Genomic DNA, 22,538 nt, shown 5'->3' with positions numbered 1-22,538 from the left:
AATGGTGATTTAAGAATGGTTACTCTTAAAAAGGAAGCTCATGATAATTGAAAATGATTTGTAGAGATCTTGATCAAAGCTAGGAGTTAACTTTGCTTAATTGTGATTACTCCTCTTTGTTTACTTACAGAAGTGATAAGAAAATGAACAAGATGAAGAATTTCAAGCGCCGTCTCTCCCTATCTGTACCAAGGACTGAGACAATCGAGGAATCCCTCACTGAGTTCACAGGGCAGATCCAGCAGTTCAATAACCGGAGGCATGAAGGTGAACCAATGTCCAATTCTAAAGTCTTTCTTAATTTGAAATCTTGTATAATTACAGTGGACAACAACTTTCTTTCAAAAGATTGCTTCCTGAAAAATTTTCAGTGATTGTGACAGACAGCTTCAAGCAAAAACACAAATTTAGTTTTAGATTGCCATATCACATATGAACTTGGAGAAATAGGAACTTAACTTTTATCAGACTTAGCATGTGTAATTGCTCGATTATGCTGACAATTTGCATCAGTTCAACTGAGCTAAAAATGATTTGCTGGCTGATTTTTTTTTGCACTCTTCTGCACCATATCCTATCGTTCATGGTTGAAGAGCGAAAGCTTTAAATTAGTCAAAAATTTTGATCTCCGGTTTTCGACAGATCTTGATGTTTTAGGGTCTCCTGACACTGAAAACACTGATATCTCGATGATGGGTGTGTGCTTGTCTGTGTGTGTGTCTGTGTGTCACAGTTTTTTGAGAAGGATCTAAAGCTAAAATGGCTAGATGGAAAAATACCAAACTCGAAACTTCAGCCTCTTATGAGATGACAATGTTCTGATTAATTTTTTGCCAAATCGTGCAAGCGAAAGAGGGACTTTAGAGGAGCCCTGAAGTACCATAATTTTGCAATTAATTATGAATTCTTCTTGCCAACTGCTATCATAATGATCTATTTTATGATCAGAAAGATCAGCATCAATAATTACTGAAATGTTATAGAATAGTTCAGGTAACTTGGTCCCTAGGGCACAAAGCCTACTAACGTTCATGTCCGAATTTTTTTTTTTTGGTAGTCGTTTAAGTGTCTAACCATAGTCGGCCAGTTCTGATAGATTACACTTGCCCTAACACCACTTTTCCATTGCTATGTCCTGGAGAAAACTTTCAGAGGTAAATGCAGAAAATGAATCTTTGGTGACACGTTGAACTTCTTGGTTTGGTATGCTTGAAACATGTTGTGAACTAGCTCAGCATAGTTTGTTGCTCGTTATTTGCCAAGTAAAATTCTCAATACTGTTCTTGAATGCCTTCAATGTGAGTTCCTCCTAACCCATTAGCAAATTTTCTAACCGCTTGTCATTGATGGCAAATCTGATTTATGAACCAGAGAAAACATCTTCCTTAGTCTTGGCATCAGTTATTTGTGGAAATATCATTCTCAAATATCAAAAATTAGAACATTAGAACAATCTAACCAACAAAACCCGCCAGTCCTATCCACTTAATTCTTACAAAATAACATCAAGTCTAATTTTGAAAGTCCCTAAAGTCTACTGTCTACAGTTCTACTTGGTAACTTATTCCATGTGCTTATGGTTCTCTGTGTGAATAAATCTTCCTAATGTTTGTGCAACATTTACCCTTTAGAACATTAGAACAATCTAGATAAGAACAGGCCATTCAGCCCAACAAAGCTCACTAGTCCTATCCAATTAATTCTTCCAAAATAGCATCAAGTTGAGTTTGGTAAGTCCCTTAATTCCTACTGTCTACTACACTACTTGGTAACTTATTCCATGTGTGTATGGTTTCTCTGTATGAAGACTACATACTTCCTACTGTTTCTGCAATATTTACCCTTAACAAGTTTCCAACTGTGTCCCTGTGTTTTTGATTAACTCATTTAATGGTGCAAGAACTCTGTGCTAGTTTCTAGTTATTGCTCATCGCTGGTGGAGTTTGTGACTGTTAGATGCAGACCTTTTTATTTACCACGGGAATTCACCACCATTTTCATTATCGGAGTGTACATTCCACCTGGCGCTAATGCTAAGGAAGCGCTATGGGAACTGTATACAAAGATCAGTGAACTGCAAAATACACACCCGGATGGACTGTTTATTGTTGCTGGAGATTTCAACCATGCAAATCTCAAGTCAGTGCTTCCTAGATTCCATCAATATGTGGACTTTGCAACGAGAGGGGAAAACACGCTGGATCTTGTTTACACAAACATCCCCGGCGCATATCGGGCTGAGCCCCGCCCCCACCTCGGCTACTCAGACCACATCTCTGTTATGCTAATTCCGGCATACAGACCACTTGTCAGGCGTTCAAAACCGGTTCTGAAGCAGGTGAAAACCTGGCCAGCAGGAGCCATCTCTGCTCTTCAGGACTGTTTCGAGAGCACTGACTGGAACATGTTTAGGGAGGCTGCAACTTACGGCGACTTCACTGACTTGGAGGAGTACACTTCATCAGTGACCAGCTACATCAGTAAGTGCACCGATGACGTCACTGTCTCCAAGAACATCATCTCACGACCCAACCAGAAACCGTGGATTACTGCGGAAGTGCGTGCACTTCTGAGGACCCGAGACTCTGCCTTCAAAGCGGGAGACAAAGTGGCCCTTAGAAGAGCAAGGGCCAAACTCTCTCAGGCCATCAGAGAGGCGAAGCGCGCACACGCCCAGAGAATCCACAATCACTTCATAGACAGCGGCGACACACGGCGCATGTGGCAGGGTTTACAAGCCATCACACACTACAGGACGACATCACCTGCCTGTGACGGTGACGGCTCCCTCCCAGATGCGCTGAACAACTTCTACGCTCGGTTCGACAGACAGAACGATGTGGCGGCGAGGAAGACCACCCCTCCTCTGAACGACCAGGTGCTGTGTCTCACTACAGCGGATGTGAGGAAAACTCTACGCAGAGTCAACCCACGTAAAGCTGCTGGACCAGACAACATCCCAGGCAGAGTGCTCAGAGAATGTGCAGAACAGCTGGCAGATGTTCTTACCGACATCTTCAACATCTCTCTGAGCAGCGCCGTCGTTCCCACGTGCTTCAAGGCCACCACCATCGTACCCGTGCCCAAGAAGTCTTCTGTGTCCTGTCTCAATGACTACCGTCCTGTTGCACTTACACCCACCATCATGAAGTGCTTCGAGCGGCTCGTCATGAGACACATCAAGACCCTGCTGCCCCCCTCACTGGACCCACTGCAATTTGCGTACCGTCCTAACCGCTCAACGGACGACGCCATCTCCACTGCACTCCATCTTGCCCTCACACACTTGGACAAGAAGGACACATACGTTCGAATGCTGTACATAGATTTCAGCTCAGCATTCAACACGATCATCCCCCAACAACTGATCGGGAAGCTGAGCCTGTTGGGCCTGAACACCTCCCTCTGCAACTGGATCCTGGACTTTCTGACCGGAAGGCCTCAGTCAGTACGGATCGGGAACTGCACCTCCAGCACCACCACACTGAGCACAGGTGCCCCACAAGGCTGTGTGCTCAGTCCCCTGCTGTTCACACTGCTGACTCACGACTGTGTAGCAACACACAGTTCAAATCACATCATTAAGTTCGCTGATGACACGACCGTGGTGGGTCTCATTAGCAAGAACGACGAGTCAGCGTACAGAGAGGAAGTGCAGGGGCTAACGGACTGGTGTAAAGACAACAACCTCTCTCTGAATGTTGACAAGACAAAGGAGATGATTGTTGACTTTAGGAGGACACGAGGCGACCATTCTCCGCTGAGCATCAACGGCTCCTCTGTGGAGATCGTCGACAGCACCAAATTCCTGGGCATCCACCTGGAGAAGGACCTCAGCTGGTCCCTCAACACCAGCTCCCTACACAAGAAAGCCCAACAGCGTCTCCTCTTTCTGAGAAGACTGAGAAAGGCCCAGCTCCCACCACCGATCCTGACCACCTTCTATAGAGGAACTATCGAGAGCATCCTGAGCGGCTGCATCACTGTCTGGTTTGGGAATTGTGCCATATCGGACCGTAAGACCCTACAGCGGATAGTGAGGACAGCAGAGAAGATCATCGGGGTCTCTCTCCCCTCTATTGAAGACATCTACACCACACGCTGCATCCGCAAAGCCACCAGCATTGTGGCTGATCGGACACATCCCTCTCACACACACTTTACCCTCCTGCCATCTGGAAAAAGGTACCGAAGCATTCGGGCACACACATCCAGACTGTGCAACAGCTTTTTTCCACAAGCCATCCGTCTCCTCAACAAAAAGGGACTGGACTGATAAACACACACACACGCATGCACACACACACACACACAAACATTATCACTTAGCTTAACTCAACTACCTCAAAACATTGAGATTGGACTGACTAATCAACACAAGCGCAAACACACTGACCTACACTACCAAACTATCGTATACACCAACCTGTCAATGCTTTTTTTGCACAATATCCATTACTGGACAACTTTTTGCACTAACTTCTTTACTTCCTAATTTTTGCTGCTACACTAAGGAATGTTTACTGTTTCTCCACTACCTCAACTCATCACCACAACACCTTATTATTATGTTACGTTTGTGTTTTTGTCACACTGTCACTTTGTTGCTTTTGTTTGCACATTTCTTAGTTAGCTAGTTTAGTTTTTCTGTTAATTTATGTTGTAATTTATGTTGCATGTAGCACCTTGGTCCTGGAGGAACGTTGTTTCGTTTCACTGTGTACTAACTGTATATGGTTGAAGTGACAATAAAACCTACTTGAACTTGAACTTGAACTTGAACTTAAAGTACTAATTCCCATCATAATTTAAACATTTCAGTCCTGTTTTGTCTTAATGTCCTTTTGTTTAAAGTGAAAAGGCTCAGCTCTTTAAATCGTTCCTGTTAATTCACCCTCTGTAGACCTGAAATCAGCCTATTTGCTCTTCTCTGGACCTTTTCCAGCACTGTGTGGGGTACAGCCCGGACACAGACAGGTAGACAAGATGGTTTCACCACACACACGTTTATTATACATTATTTACAAGTTTGAAGTGCACAAACCCAGTGCCACAGCACCAATCACCCCTTAAGTCCTTGGCCACCACAATGCAATGCCTTCTCAGTCTCTGGTCCGCCTCCACTCCTCTCCACCGAGCTTCATCCACTTCCACCCGACTCTTGCCATTGACTGGAGGGAGGTGGCCCCTTTTATACACCCCGGATGGGCTCCAGGTGCTTCCCAACACTCTTCCGCCGACACTCCCTTGTGTGATGGAACTGCCGGCTGTGCAACCGGAAGGACTCCGGGTGTCCCTGCTCCTCTTCCCCCCAGCACTTCCGGGTGTGGAGGAAGTGGCTGAGGTCCAGGGCTCCCAAGGCATTGGGGTGCCCCCTGGCGGTGGCCACGGGCCCCTACAGGGTAGAGCTTCCATGCTCTGTACCCGTGGCCCCCAAAGCAACCAGGGCAGTCGCCCCCTCGCGGTCTGGAGGAGGAATGAGCCCTCCTCCTGTCTTCCTGGGCATCCCGGCCAGGCATGAGCCCCGTCCGGGTGCCACAACTGCTATGTCCTTTTTGTAGCCTGAAGACCAAAATTGCACACAGGCCTCACCAGTGCATTATACAGTAAAGCTTCAGAATAACCTCCTTGGACTAGTACTCTACGCATCAGGGCGCTATATAACCTAACATTCTGTTATTCTACTTAATGGCTCTGAACACTATCTGACAGTTGATAGTGTTGAATCCATTACAACTCCTAACATCTTGTTAGAACTCTCTCTTACTTCCATGAAATTTCATGTCACTTTAATTTTGTATGAAAAAACAGCAAAAATATCATTGTTGGGTCAATAAGTGGTTTATCTGCCACATTCTCCTGCTCTGGAATCAAATGTCTATGGTGTGGTCATGTGCAAATGAAACAACAGCACTTGGTGTTACTGACTTGCATTCCTAATAACAGGACCACTATTTTTAGATCACCACTGATGTTTTATTTGTAGTTGTTGTACAGTACATTGTGGCAAGCGGCTGGGGGTGGTACCCAGCCGGGACTTCCAAAAGGACCAGAGGAGGGATTACGCCTCCTCCAGACCACGAGGGGGCAACTGCCCTGGTGGCTTTGGGGACCACGGGAACAAAGCTTAGAAGCTCAACCCTATAGGGGCCCATGGTCACCGCCAGGGGGCGCCCAGATGCCTGAGAAGCCCTGGCCCTCAGTACTTCCACCACACCCAGAAGTGCTGGGGGGCAGAAGGCTTCTGGATGCACAGCCGGCACTTCCACCACACCAGGGAGTGCCGACAGTAGCTCATTGGGAGGCACCTGGAGCATGTCCGGGTGGGTTTGAAAGGGGCTGCCTCCCTCCATTTGATGGCTGGAGTCAGGTGGAAGAGGACGGAGCTCGGAGGAGAGGAGTGGAGGCGGACCAGAAGAGAGAGAGAAGCATTGGAAAGGCCTGGACTTGTGGGTGATTGGTGCTGGGGCACTGGGTTGTGTGCTATTTATTTGTTGTAAATATGAATAAACATGTGTTGGTTGTGGAACCATCGGTGTCTGCTTGTCTGTGTCGGGCTGTTCGCCACAACATGTATACTTATAATATGAGAGGAAATCACGAAAATTGATGGCTGCAGTAAAATGGTATGTGATAGGAAAATAGAAAGTTGATTTTTGTGATTGACAGGCACCCAAATCTGTTCAGGAAGCAAAATATTTTATTGTCCAGTGTTATTTAACAAACTTTGTTGTTTTGTTCACATGGTGATTGGCTTATCGGACACTAACGTTTTAAACAATCTAATGTGTGTTAAGGCATAGCTGCAAATAGTCAGTTTAGTTCTCTTATTTGCAATTTGTAATTCAACATAATATCAGATTACAATTATACACTGCAAATAATCTCTTCACTGCTTGCTTTAGGTCACTCAAAACAAATCTGCATCATGAACGTTCAGAAAAGAAGGAACGATACGGACAAAGCAGTGCCTGTTTCTCTGCCATGGCTTTTTAACTGACGTGTTGTTGTTCTCCCGTGTCCTGACACACGCGACGAGGCACCCGCACAGATGACAGCTGGAGGCAGAGGGAGGCGAAATCATTAATTATTTTCTTTCTCTCTCTCTCTTTTTTCCCCGGTGCTGCTAATTAAGGCGAGCACAATAATTGAAGCTCCTACACAACAGGCAATCAGTGTGATCCGTGAAATCAGAGACACGGGGAAAATGAAGCAGAAGACACAGCTTCCCCTCTCCGTAAATTAGTTTCATTAGATGTTATATCTCATTTTCTCTGTTTTCACAATGGCTCCCCACCCCCTATTCCTCCGGAGTAGGCACTGCAACAATTAAAACGCAGAGCATCAGTGTGTGAGGGAGCTACTTAATGAGTGCGTTCCTTATTATATAGAAACAGAGACACCATTTTAAGGCAATAAACTCATTACTCTGTGTGGTGTGCTTGCCAATGCAGCATTACCATTTAGTTCTGTCGCTCTGTCAAGAATCAGAGCAAAACGTAACCAGTTTAAAGGCAGATGTGCACAATAAGCAATTCTGATGAATTCTCCAGTCAGCTTTGATATTCTCCTACTGCGGTAAAAAATGTGGTCTGTAATTCTGGAAGGGGCTGTTTAAAATAGGAAGTCTTGATTAGCCCAGTAAGCTTCCAGCCAGGTGACAGCAGGCCTTGGGAGCTTTCTGCATTGGCCCTGCTCAAGCACTGTATTGATGAGCCAGTGCAGTCATACCAGACTACTTACAGTATGCCAGTGATGTAAATTCTGATTGGCTGAAATTTTGTTGAACCTCGTAATTACTATAAAAGCTGGAGAATCTTATTTTGAGAAGCATGATTCCTCCTTACTATGTCTGTCATGTTGGGCCTCATTTGTGCGTCCTATACAGTGATAATACTTTATGATGCTTTAACCAGTATCAATAAAAACAGCAGAAGCACATCAATATCTTATGTCACAGAAAATACAGTGTCTGTCCTGTGTAAAGCTTAAGCTTAATGCACTTTGTCACACACACAGGGACAGAGCCAGGGCTATAACATATGCTGTCACAAAGAGCAACAGTAATTAAATAGAGCGGCCAACCCATTGAATTGCTTTGAAAAATGTGTATAGTCACATCAGAGCAGCTCACAAAATCATTTAATGGTAGCACTTTAGTTTAGCTGCTGCAAAAATGTATCTATTACTCATTTAATATTACGTAACAACACCTTAACTTATTTGGGTCTTCATAACACTTACAAAGCATCAGTAAAGTGTTTATTCATCTCTGCAATGTGACTTACTAACAAAACTTCACTTTGGGGTGGTCTGAGGTGGCTTAAGTAAAACACATTTCTCTTGATATTAAATATTCCGTATAAAACCTGTGAATCCTTCGTATTAACAAGTAATTGTACTACCGTGTCAATATCCCACACTGCACAGAGATGGATAACCTATCCACTGATGTTTTGTAAGTTTATAAATGCTAAAAGAAGCCTTTGTTAAAGTGTTGTTATATAGAATAAATGAGTAATAGATGCATTTATGCAGTACCTGAACTAAAGTGTTACACATTGTAATGGATGGCATGCATGGGCCGGCATCCTAGAGGGTCTGGTTCAAGATCTCTTACCTGGACGCAAGACCGGCCCACCAGTTAGACTGGGTGGTCCCTGACACAACTGGGAAATAAACAGAAAAGGATATGCTGGCATCCCAGAAGAACTTGATGAAGGATCCTTAACTGGCTAGGATGCCAATACAATGGAAGTACAGGGAAGGTAACTTATTTGGATATTTTACTCCCTCCAAACACTAGATGACAGCATCCCTGGGTTATAGTATCTCTATGGATACTCACAGGGCATGTTGGGAACTGTAGTCCCATAAAGCAGCCCTGTTGTGTTCCGTAGGTACCGCTAAGGGGTACTGAAGGGATTCAGAGCCGATCTTAGGGCGAAGCGAACGAAGCGACTGCTTTAGGCCCACAGCTAGAGGGGGCCCACTGAGCCCAAGGTTTTTTTTTTTCCTGTGATGCGACGCTGCTGCGGAGGGCCCAGTGGAGCAACAGACTCCTTCACTCCAACCTCTATTACTGATTTTTTTATATATATAATTCACGGGCAACATATTCCATTACCTAATTACTCCACGTGGACATCTCCACTCGGCACTCCAATCTTCATTACGCTTCACTTAGGCCCGCGCGCCTCCACGCTCATCTGTGCCTCTGTCCTCAGTAGACGGCCACTTACGCTTCAGTCAGGGCCGCTCCGCCGCACTGCATTCTCGACAGAGCATAAAAGGGGCCCTTCTAGCTGCAGGGGTCGGGCCCCTTACGGGGCCCTCGGTATCAGTTTGCTTCGGGCCCAAAATTGTCTATGGCCGGCTCTGAGGGATTAATGGTTCTGAATTCTTGAGACTGCTGCCTAACATGGAAGTGCTTCTGAGGGACAGTGTTATGGAAACAGAACTACTTCTGGGTAAAGGAAGCAGCTCTGTTTCAGTACAGGTGAGAGGAGCTGGACAGCACTCCCCTGGAGGAGTGAAAGGAAAGGAAGAAAGAGAGAAAGGAAGAGAGAAAAGGAAGAGTTGTGTCTGTGTTTGTGTTTATGAATGGTATTTGCATTGTTCAAAAACCTTTTGACTGATAACGTGATGAGTGCAGGTACACTAACACTGTGCACTTTTGCATGCACCACCATTTTTTCTGATGCTTTCCTGCAGACGCCTCAGCAGTTTAATGCTGGTTAACAGTCAGTTCATGATGAGCAAACTTTTTATCAACAAGTCCGCTAATGTTAAAAAAACGTGATCATCATTGTCTTGATGTTCAATATGACCTGACATGCTTTTTTCAGTTTGTAGAATAAAAATTGCTGAGGTCACATACATGATTATAGAATAAATGTCAGAAATAAACAGTCGATCAACTGAGCACAATGTCATTTGGCGGAATGATTAACAAGACTGTAGGCAAACGATACCTAACAACATATTCAACTACACCCTATTCCTCCTCTGCTATTGATCTATTCCTGGAATGTTTGAGTCCTCCCTCATATACAGGGAGATTCACTCGAAAGAGGAACCCCAATATTCTGTTGTAACTCCTGTTAGGATGAAGCAATCTGAAACAACAAATTACACTATATACCTTGACGTGTGTGTAATCGATTGCATTACATGTGATGCTTGAAGTGTTTTCCATTTTCTGCCAGACACATTTCAACACGATGCTCCATGTTCCTGAACATATCGGCAAGCGTCTCAGCGGGAATAGCAGCAATTTCACGTTGGATGTGTTCCTTCAAATCTTCCACAGTGCAAGGCTTCTTCCGATAGACTTTTCCTTTGAGCATACCCCAAAGGAAGAAGTCTGGTGGTGTCAGATCTGGCGACTGTGGTGGCCAAAGCCCCTGTTGTCGAAGGATGACTCCATTTCTGCCGTGCTCCTTGCTGATGTGTGACACATTGCTCCATCTTGCTGGAAGTAACCTTCCATTAACTCACTATCATCCAGTTGATTCTGACATCATTTAAAGGAATTGGTGACGCGCTGCTCAAAACTGTACACCACTATCCTGATGAGAAGTCGAGTGACTGAGTTCTGCACCCAGAAGTTGCAAACGGCGGTTAAACATCGTGACAGCTGACTGACGCCTACCTCATCGCTCTGATGCAGGGACAACCTGGCTTGTTCGAAGCTTCATATACTGAGGAGCACATTGCACATTGTTTCATTCAGATTACTTTGTCCTAGTGAGTGTTATTACAGAATATTCGGGGCCTCTTTCGAGTGAATCTCCCTGTATAAAATGCTAAGGGTTTTGGCTGTCTGTCGTGCAATTATTCAAAAATCACTGGGGCTGAAACATTGATCTTGGCCTTAATTTCAAGCTTATGACGTGATACACACTGTTTGAACAAAAAAGAGGGCTAGCCGCAACCTCCACAAAGTTATAGGGGCTTGTGTCTTCCTTATGGAAAACAACATAGGCAAATTGATTTAGAAGGTGACATGACAGAAAGAAACAGAAGAGCACTAACATCTTCTGAGTGGAGAGCAAATTACAGAAACTGATTAAATGATGGGTAGAAGAAGAATGACAGCTCCACATCTGCTGGGGCTTGAACTTGGGAGGACCTGAGATTTGCATGTTTCCTAGTACAAAATTAAGAAGCCACCGATTTTGGGTTAATAGGCATCCTAGCCAGAATAAAAGTGTTTCAGATAATATTATATTTTCCAAAAGACCTAATAGTCTACAGCAAGTGAGCTACAACACTGAAAGAAAGTTAAAAAAATAACACTTGTCTCATGAAGCTCATTTGTAAATAGAATCAGTCTTCCTGGCTTTTTTACAAAAATTGGCATCCTTGAGTTTGTCCTTTGCTTTCAATTCCAATAGAAGTCCTTCTCCGTTAAGATTAAGGCCAAAGCCGAGAGCTCAGGCTGTCCAATATTAGTCTAATACAAGCTGTCAATGACGCATTGTTTCTCAGCAGAAAGATGTAGTGATATATAACAGGGCCTTCATGATGGCCTTTAAATTGTGGATATGTAAAATTAAAAAAAGAAAACCCCTTTCAACCAAATAGAAATTCCTTTATGATCTGAAATACATTTTAAATAGAAGAAGCATTCAGTGTGACAACTGAATTTTCACCTGGAGCAAGCAAAGTAATGTGTCAAAATTATTTGAAATGTAACTTTCTTAATGAATATTCAACTAAAGGACTTTCTAAGTCAGAAAATGAGACAAATTAAAGTTACTGCAGTTTCCAATTTGTTATCTCTCATCTCACTTCTCTTATACTATATAGCTGCCATTAGTGTCTTGGCTATTTTACTTAACTTCATTCAAGAGCATAAAGTAATAATATGTCTGCCAAGTACTTTATATGAGTGTAAAAGAGATAAAACCTTCATTTTTAATAACAACCAGATTAGCCAGTATTCAACCAGAAGAATCGTTTAAGTGGAACGAATTCCTGGCATCAAAAGTATCAAGTGCAAGAAGCACATCAATACAGTATCGTTACAACAGATTGTTCTCTCTAGAGACTAGGTAAAGAAAATTCCTGAATGTTTTTCTTTTTCCTCTCACTTGTAAATATAACTCACCTTAAAAATCAAAAACAATAAAATTGTAATGAAGTCTGTGATATCAGTATAAGAAATTATAAATAGTAGAATTATAAACAGAACATAATGAGTTGGGGCCAGCTAGGTACCCCATTTAATGTAGCCAAAAATAAGTATTAAGGGTTCAATGAAAAAATTATGGACGTCTCACACACATTCTGCCTTGTGACTCTCAAGTATCGGCTGTAAATAAGTTCCTTCCTCGGAAGCGGGTTCTCAAGTGAATGCTGACTTCCATTTCCATTTCTCTTTAAATAGCTCCCTGGGAAGAAGAAGGAGGAGCTTCATTGTCAACATCCATCTCGGGAATTGTCCTCCAGTCCTCTTCTGATCTCGAAATTAAACATACATGTGACAATATTGAACCTGTGGACCTAATTTTTCCACATTCTGATCTGAAAGACACCCTTATGTTTAGAACTATGTTCTAAAAATCTCAAATATCAATACACTTTATCAGGGTTCTATTCTTTAATGATATTGTTATGTTTTCTTTGTTACATTTTTTGAGTTTGTCAACAAAAAATTGATCATAACAAATATGAAGCAACCACTTCAAACAGAAGGCCGGACTTCCAAACCTACATTACTTCCACCTCCACAGGGCCCTAAGTGATGTCACAGAGTCCTGTGGTTGTGCCATTGGAGGTCTGCAGCCAGATTATTGGGCTAATGGCTTACATGGAAAGCAATAAATCAATAGGCAGTAAGATGGCACACTCGCTAATAATGATGTTTCAGAGCACCCCGGGATCCTTTAGCCTGGGTATTGCCTGGAAGAGTTTGCATCTTCTTCTTTTGCTCACATGGCTCTTCTCCTGGTACTTTGGCTTTCTAGCACGTGCAAGTTAGATTGACTGGTGACTCTAAATTGATTGTCTGTCTTCTGGCTCTCCTAAACTGGAATAAGCCACTTTGATATTGTATGGTTCAGTAAATGTAGCTTTGTGGGTGAGCTGGATTCCCAATAGCCTGCCCCACTCTGATTACTGCCTTGTACCCATTGTTTGTGCCATTGGTTCTTGCCACCAATACCCTGAATTGGAATAAGCGGACTTGGAAAATGGATAAATGATATTCAATCAATTTGCATTCTGCCATGTATACAGCATTTTTTGTTAGGAATCCATGACTTCCAACCTAACAGCATTCACATTAACCTACAATGCACAGCTATTCAATATAGCTTGAATTTAACGCTTTGGCTCTCTAAACCCAAACACATTTTATAACATACTGTAATAATGACTTAAAGACAATTTTAATATTTGGTGCAAATATTAGAGCCCACCACCTACCAATTAATTATTTTTGTACAATGCATTGCTGTGCTTGATTATTTATGAACAAATTTAGAAAGATTGCTTGAGACTTTGTGAGAAAATGAAAATGTGTTTATTTGGCAGAGTGATACATTACTATGTGTACTTACATGGAAAAAAACTCAAGTGGAGGATATAAGGTAGGACAATGCATCCCAATTATTATTACCACTTTCTCATCAAAATACCATGGCAGCAGTAGACTATTACCAAAAGTTACAAGTCAAACCGTTGCCTTACATATTTAGTCCCAATTTAGTAAATGATTTGTGTGGCTACTAATCATGCTGTGCTTCCAATATGAAGTTGTCGGACCATGAACCAGGCTAGCATCCAGGGCCATCTTAACAGCATTATAGGCCCCTGGGCAAAGCAGTGCACTGCGTCTCCCACCTATTCAACCACTCAGCAAGTCATAACATACATAGATTAGCATGGGGTCCCTATGCTCGTGGGGCCACCGGGCAACTGCCCAGTGTGCCCATGCGTTAAGACGGCTCTGTATAGCACCACCACTTCAGTAAATGAATTTTTTAACACATTCTTTGCAGACTTCATCTTCTACTCTGTGTTTTCTTTCCTAGCAATGTTGAAAAAAGTAAGCCCTTACCCTGATGTGCACACGTTCCCGTGCAAATAAATAATGAGATCAATCACCCAATCAATGGAAGCAAATATGTTATTGACATAAAACATTTTACATTTTAAAAAGGCACTGCTTCACAGCTGAACAGTAGAAATTTGAATATCTCTGTGTCTGAGGCATAATTTTGCATCATTATGGTGGTGCCCATTATTTCCCAGACATCCTTTATATCATGTTAGAGAGTAGTGGTGGGAGATTACAGATTTTGTCTCATTTTTATAACTTTCACATTTTTACATCTCAGTCAAGAACAAGTACGAGGAAACTCATGAACTGGAACCTAAATATTTTTGGGATTTCTGATAGATGTTCTTAACATCCATTAATTCATACATTTTTGAACCTGCTTATTCTACTCTGGAGTTGCAGGTAGGTGGGGCCTTAAAGTTGTTATGTTCCTTTTGTATTTTTTTTTGCATTCTCATGTCACTTTTATGTTAGTGTGAGGCAAAATCAGTTTTCCTGAGCTTCAACTGTAAATCTACCTTAAATCAGCTTCAGGTGACAGGAGAAAATGGCATCTAATAAATAAAAGAAATTTAATATGTACCTAATTTTAAAGCCATCGTCAGTAAATTTCATGGTGGTGGTTTGCAGATTTGCTCCCAATAACAAGACAGTCCTGTTTGGAGCTATTACATTAATATCTAAATATGGAGTCCACCATATATTCTGGTTATGGTGATTGTCAGTTCCAAAATGGTCATTTGTGAGGGAACTGTATGATGGATTTCTACAATGTCTTGGGTTGCATCCTGCCTTAGAAAGATTTACTGTAAATGTTAACAGGCCATTCAGCCCAACAAAACTTGCTAGTCTATGCAATTAATTCTTCCAAAATAACATCAAGTCTATTTTTGAAAGTCCCTAAAGGTCCTACTCTCTACCATACTTTTTGGTAGCTTATCCCAAGTGTCTATGGTTCTCTGTGTAAAGAAAAACTTCCTAATGTTTTTATGCAATTTACCCTTAACAAGTTTCCTACTGTGTGTCCATCTTCTTGATGAACTCGTTTTAAAATAATTGTCTCAATCCACTGTACTACTTCCCTTCATAATTTTAAACACTTCAATCAGGTCTCCTCTTAATCTTCTTTTGCTTAAATGTTCATTGTTTCCTCATAATTCATCCCCTGTAGCCCTGAAATCAGCCTAGTCACTCTTCTCTGGATTTTTTCTTGTCCTTCTATGTCTTTTTTGTAGCCTGGAGACCAAAATTGTACACAGTACTCCAGATGAAGTCTAACCACAAAAATATATATATAAAAAAAAAAACATTATCCAAGAGGATCATAACAGGAGCCAGAAAATCAGCAACCAAAGAACAGTACTGCTTGCACTGGGTGACAGGAATTTTGAGAGAAAGAATAGAATCAGGAAATGGCACAGAAAGATCAGAATTCATGCAACAATCATTAAATAAACAAGCCAGAATGTTATCAAAGAACAGAGCAGTAAGTCGTAAACCAAAAGGGTACACATAACCAGAGCCAAAAACATAGTTTTTAGATTAGATTAGATAAATTTGAATTATCCCGTGGGGAAATTCAGATGCATACAGCATCAGAACCACAAACAAAAACAAGGAACCTGACTCACAGGACAAATAATACAGTCAATCATCCATCCATCCATCCATCCATCCATCCATTCATCCATCCATCCATTATCCAACCCACTATATCCTAACTACAGGGTCACGGGGGTCTGCAATCAATCAATCAATAAATTTATATTGTGCAGATATTTCAAAATTAACTTAATAAGTACCCCAGCAGGAAGTATTGAATTGCCCGATAGCACTGGGCAGAAAAGACCCCCAGAGGCTCTTCTTAGCACACCATGGTGGAATGAGTCTGTTGCTAAAAGTGCTCCAACAGAGCACCTCCTGGAGGGGACAGAGGTAATTTTTCATGATGGCATCCAATTTTGCCACTATCCTTTTTTCTATAACAGCTCCCAGTGTGTCCAGGGTTCACCCCGTGATGGAGCAGGCTTTCCTGCTATGTTTCTTCAGGTACTGTATTATGCTTCTTTTGACCTCAGGTTGCTTCCCCAAGAGACTGCAGTGTAGAAGAACATGCTGGCTACTATGAATTGATAGAACATTTCCAGCAGCTTGCTGCACACATTGAACGTCTGGAGTCAGGTACAGTCTGCTCTGGCCCTTCTTGTATAGGACCACTGTGTTGTCAGACCAGTCTAGTTTGTTGTTTATATGGACACCCAGGTACTTGTAGCTCTGCACCTTGAAAAGTCTTGAAAGACCCACAACATTTTGTTTTAGCACGTTTCACGTAACAAATTACAAAATTACATTCAAAGGGGCTAGCTATTTCGTGAAGCTATAAGCAAAATGAAGCTCTACTGTTTTGCTCATCTCTAGTACTGAGAAATAAACTGTATTCATCCCCTTTTTAGCTGTTTAAGAACAGTACCACAAACACCTCATTAATATTAAAATTGAAATATTCTGAACTACAGTATAATGATGAAAATAGCATGTATTGGGCTATTTGCTGAGGTCCTGAATTTCATATAAAAATGGTACAGTACATGTAACCCATTTTTAAATATATTTGAAGTAATGCATATTACTAATATAAAATATCTAAGTCTGATCTTCATAGTGAAAGCAAAATAAGACCACCTCTGTGTGTGTGAAATTGTGCCATGGGCATCCTTGGCAGAGTCATATCTGAAGAGCAACTGTAGCTGTGTTTTAGGTCTTAGACACAAAAGTTTTAGATTAATTCTAAAATTCCTAACCAAAATATGATAGGTTTCTCTTATAAGAGAGAGACATAGAGCATTCTACCAAATATAGTTTATTACAATATTAATATAAAAGTGATAAATATACATGTAGCAAAAGACTAGACATAAAGTACTGCTCTCACTTACTTGTATTCCCCGAGCCAGTTTCTATCTTGCATCTGGGTGAAGATTAATGACCACAAGAAGGGAGGCAGATGGATCAATAGTCCTTGGTACTACAAGAAATAAATAAATAAAGGACAGTTGCTACATTTGTCATTAGACTTTGCATTCATTGACTGTTGGACCACAGTGTGGCGAATGTGTGCTAGGGTGTGCCAGGAGAAATCCATCAAGGCCTGAATATGCTTTTCTCCAGCGCATTATATTGTAGCTTTGTGCTTTTGCAAAACAAATCAATTCTTCCATCCAGAGAAAAAAGGAAGTAAAGAGTGCAAATGTTGGTTGGCTGCATGGGTAAGTGTTTTAGAGAATTCTTCAATTGTCTGAGCTCTGATGGGACTTTTATAAGCTTATTTATTATTATATAGCAGTTTTCATGATAAGTAACCTATAAAATCACGTATACCAAAATAAAATGATAAAACCCGAATGGAATCAATATGTTGACATAAATGGAAAGCAGTATCAGTTCGCAGAGCTGTGAACCGAAAGAGCAATGCATTGAACAAGCAAGGGAAGACAAAAGCCAGGCAATAGAAAAGCACAAACTGGTGCATATTAAAGTTATAAATAGAAGCTTTTATAAATTATTTATTATGTATTTAAATATTGAAATGTTGAAAATGATGAGTATGTATAGTGCTGTGAACACCAAGAATCGCAGGGAAGAATTTTATGAATTCTGAGTTCAATCCAAAGTTTTGAGCTTTGAGTGTTTAAAATTCAAAATGTTCAAGCATTCTAGTCACAGTGGCTAAAGTCTAAACATAAAGATAATATTGATTAAGTTTTGTGGCATTAATCAGGGACGCCATTATATATATTAGGCCCCAGGATAGAACTCTACCATCTCAGCCTCACAACATCATTACTAACAGAATATTATCAAGGCATATTTTATACAATTACAAACTAAATGCAAAACATTATAAACACTGTGAGTGGTGGCAAGAAAAACAGTCAAGAGTAGGGAAAAAGTTGGGGTACCACCCTGGTAACCTCGTCTAATCGAATTAAGTCAAACAAAAAACATGTAATTATAGAAAAATAAGAGATCCTAGCCAGACAAAGTCTTGAGTGGTGCCAAGTGCCAGTCACTCCACAATATTCTGCATAAGATTCCTGATATAGTGATTCGCTATCGCCAGCTCTAACAAGCCTGTGTGTTCCATCGTGACACACATAAAAGCGCAACTCTTTTGGTTATATGCCGCTTAGTAATCAAACAAAGTCATACTTTTAGCACAGTTGTTCTAATTATTAAGGAGTGACACCTTGTTAATACACCCTGTGAATTGGAAAGTAGACATCTAACTCATACTTGGTACCCTTCTATTATTTCAATCATTGTATATAAAAACAAATATAGAAAATATAAAAGCATCGTGGTATTTATTAATGCATAACAATGCCAAAGAGAAGAAAATATAATAGAAAAATAAAATAGATAGCAAAGTCTGGATAAAAATAGTCTTAGGAAAAGCTAACAGAAAAATCAAAAAGGGTGGATGTCCTGGGCTGCTTTTTGATTTGACGATTGGTTTGCTTCATAGAGTATGTTTTTTGATGTCCAGATGAAATGGTCACACGTGTCTCAATCTTTCACGTTGCTTTCTTTGTTTTTTCCTTCTGCCATTATTTTTGGTCCCATAGACAAGCCATATACAGTATGTGTTTAGATGCATTAGTGGGGTTTCAGGACATATGACATTGCACACATTCAATACGCTACCTTGTCTTGATGACGAATGACTCTGATCGAGGTTTTGATATTTTAACTAACTCCGCACTCCTTCCTTTCTCAAGCTGTAAACTAATTCTGTATTTCCAGCTCCTATGGTGTCCATCCATTCCCATGTAAAAAATTGATTAAATCAGTTTATATGGATTCTGTACTTATTTTACATTGCCAGATTGTAAACTAATGGGACAAGAAACCATACTGAACAAATGCATGCAATACAAAAGAATGTACGAGAAAGGCTTGCAATGCCTGTAATTAAAGTAATGTGTATTCAGTTCATTCTGGTTCGTTTGAGCAAAATAATTCAAACTTAATATAAACAGTTCAAAAACTGAAGATTTTCCACACCAGGAGAATATTAAATGAAATATGTTGTTAATAAAGTACTTAATATAAAATTCAAATAGTTAAATCGATTTTTCAAATTTAGGCAAAAAAATATTAATTCCAATATTTCATATTTTTGATACAGTACATAAAAATTTGATTTTTTAAATAGATCTTCCTTTAAAGCAGAATAAAATGTGAAAAATAATCTTGCATATATTTTGGTAAACCATATACTATACTCATGTTGTGAATATGGAGAAAGCCATTTGCTGGCTACATCTGATTTTGTTTTTTCCATTTTGCATTCTAGAAATCATGTTCTCTGTTAAGGCAGCACACTATATTGCCCTTTCCATCCAACTCAAGCTTACACGGTTACAGAAGTCCACAGTCTGTCATACTAGCAACATTAGATGCATGGCACTCACCCACATTGGGTCAGTTTTACTACCATCTAAGTCAAACTGTTTAGGATGTGGTATGGAAATAGAATACATACAGAAGAATTAACTCAAGCCTGTGGAGAAAGTCCACCAGGCATCAAATCATGAAGATGTTCAGCCATACATATGTATGTGTGAAACAGTGACTCCTTGGTTCAGAACAAAAAAGTCACAAAAAATATTGTATAAAGAAAGGAAGTTAACAAATAACAGAACAAGCAATAAATAAGAATTCTGTACCAGCTTGAAATAGCACTCGACACAGAAAGGCAGTGTGTTTCCTTGTCCCAAAACTAACCTGATGCCGTCCTTCACTGTGTAGCCTTTTTGTTATATATCATTTGAAACCCAGCCTCAGAGTTGTGGGATGTTCTTTGACAACAGTTATGGTTCAAGAGATCAAAGATAATAAAGGCACAGGGCACTAGGATATTTCTGTTGCTCTGATAGCTTAATGTGTGTTTTTATTTGAAACTCATTTTCGAGGTTTTCTGCTTTGGTATAAAAAGCTATCCCTTTCCTTCCCAAAATGCAGACTGCTCTGTATTATTCATTAAATACACCTGTGGAAGTCCAGCCCTGGACACATACAGGCAGACACCAATACGTCCAACACACACATTTATTTACACTATTTATACACAAGAGTCCCGCACAACACACAGTGCCCCTACACCAATCACCCTCAAGTCCAGGCCTTTCAATGTGTCTTCCTTCACCACCTCCACTCCTCTCCTCCGAGCTCTGTCCTCTTCCTCCCATTTCCGGCTAATGACTGTAGGGAGGCCGCCTCTTTTATCCCCACCCGGACATGCTCCAAGTGCCCACTGATGAACTTCCTGTAGCACTTCCTAGTGTGGCAGAAGTGCCGCATGAGCACCCAGAAGCACTCCGGGTGTCCCTGATACTCCTTCCTCCAGCACCTCCGTGTGTGGCCGAAGTGCTGGCATCCAGGGCTCCTTAATTGTCCAGGTGCCCCCTGGCGGTGGCCACGGGCCCCTATAGGGTTGAGCTTCCATGCTCAGTTCCTGTGGCCCCCATACCAACCAAGGCGACTGCCCTCTCGTGGTCCGGGGGAGGCACAGTCCCTCTCCTGGTCCTTCCAGCCATCGCGGCTGGGCACATCCACCAGCCGACCACTACACACCATAATGTCTGCAGGATAGGGGCACAGTAGTTATATCCAGATAGATTTGACTACCCAAACATCTCATGAAAAGTTGTGGGCCCGTTTGGAATATCTCTAAATCTACATTATTTGGGCATTTCATGTTATCAGGACTTCATCCATATGCTTCTAATAAAGATAATTTGAGCAAACACGGACCATTGTCTAAATGTATAAAGTTTAACCTTCTACTTCACTCAGTCAAATGAAAGGCAAATCTAAGGCCACACTTTAGAAAGTAATCAAGACCTTATATAAATTTTAGAAACGCTGGGCTCTTCGAGCCGCAATCAAGGTCCCACAACACAGAATCTAGAACAGAGAGGTCTGTAAAGTCAGTCCTGGTGGGCTGAAGTGGCTGCAGATTTTTATTCCAACCTGTTTGCTTAATTTGAACATAATCCTTGCCATTAACAGATCTAATTTAATTTTATTGGTTGTTTGGGTTTTCATGCTGCCATGTCAGGTCATTCTGGTATTTTACAGTTTTACCTTCCTAGGATATCATCCAAATGATTTGTAATCTGAAGTGGATGAGTAATGCTCAGTCCTTCACTTTGTTCTCTTCAGATTCCTTCCAAATATTTTATTCACAATGAATAGACACAGTTGTAAATGGTTCTTTTGTTATTTGCATCTTATTTTTAATAAGGAGAAATTACACAGTTAATGCAGCTGTTTAGGACTAAAATAAGCCATTAAGGATGGGGAATCTTAACAAGCGAGACAACTAAAATGAAGCATAAAAATGTTGCTTGAGCAATAAGTGCTTCAACAACAATGACTAACGTCTCTTTAAGAAATTGGCAGGCAGTGTGGAGTAGTGGTTAAGGCTTTACACTTCATTGTGTGACCATAAACAGGCAACTTCACCCGCTTTGTGCTCTAATTGGTAAAACAAAATAAATTTAGCCAATTGTATCTCAGATGTTGTAAGTCTTCTTGGATAAAGGCGTCTGCCAAATAAGGGAATATAAATGTGAACTGAGTTGGAGCAAATGCCTTCAGCCACTATAGCCCTCCAGGACTGACTTTGCAGAACCTCGCTATAGAGGCCCATCCTGCCATCATTCTAGAAATGGTTATAGTACCATTTCTAAAGTTCTAAAACCTTTTCATTCTGTGACCCATTTATGAAATTGAAACATGATTGGACACCATAACACGACTGATTCAGCCATCTTATATTTTATTCCATATAAAGCGCACATACATTCAATTAATTTCTAATCAACATTTTTTTTAAATAAAAGCACACAAAATTTGAAAAATGAGAGGCAATTATTCACTTTATGAAGAACATTTGTAAACTTGGATTTGAAATGGATGTACAGGTTGGCCCTTACAATTTGCATGTTTACAATTCAAGAAAACGGCTATTATCGCTTTTGTCTTCAATAATTAAATGGAAATTATTTTGTGAGTTTTGCAACCTATTGCTGAAAACCACAGACTACTCTATAGCAGCACTACTTTAATGGACTGCAAATCACAGCAACCCTGGGATTACTGCATCATTGGGAAGCTTTGTCAGCTGGTGCAAGGGCTTCTGGGTAAAAGAAGATGAAGGCACTAGCTTGAGTACTGAGTCATAAAAGACCAGCAGAATCACAGTCAGAGGGGTCTGTTTGTTTCATCAATTTACTGCACAATTGGATTACAATTTCTCCTATAGAATTACAGTTGTCTTTATTTGTGTGATTTTGTCGGGGTTGGAATTCTTCACTTACAACAGCATCACGATAGGAAAAAACTTTCCATAACTTTTAGAGAGAATTTCTTTTCATAACAACACCACCATCATTTGCAT

The 22,538-nt window shown here is 40.9% G+C and overlaps 1 protein-coding gene across 3 annotated transcripts in view; it reads left to right on the top strand.

Moving 5' to 3' along the window:
- cdk18 (cyclin dependent kinase 18) overlaps window positions 1–22,538 on the top strand; it is a 328,641-nt gene that overhangs the window by 181,304 nt on the left and 124,799 nt on the right. For all 3 annotated transcript variants that reach the window (XM_028797139.2, XM_051924616.1, XM_051924615.1), the window contains exon 2: window positions 131–267. In XM_028797139.2, coding sequence (XP_028652972.1) covers window positions 144–267 — 124 coding nt within the window. In that variant the 5' untranslated portion in view covers window positions 131–143. The remainder of the gene's footprint in view (window positions 1–130; window positions 268–22,538) is intronic.

The sequence above is a fragment of the Erpetoichthys calabaricus genome, chromosome 3 (assembly GCF_900747795.2).
Source record: "Erpetoichthys calabaricus chromosome 3, fErpCal1.3, whole genome shotgun sequence".
NCBI lineage: Eukaryota > Metazoa > Chordata > Cladistia > Polypteriformes > Polypteridae > Erpetoichthys > Erpetoichthys calabaricus.
The sequence above is the reverse complement of the archived record's forward strand: the minus strand, read 5'-3'. Positions and strand labels throughout refer to the sequence as shown.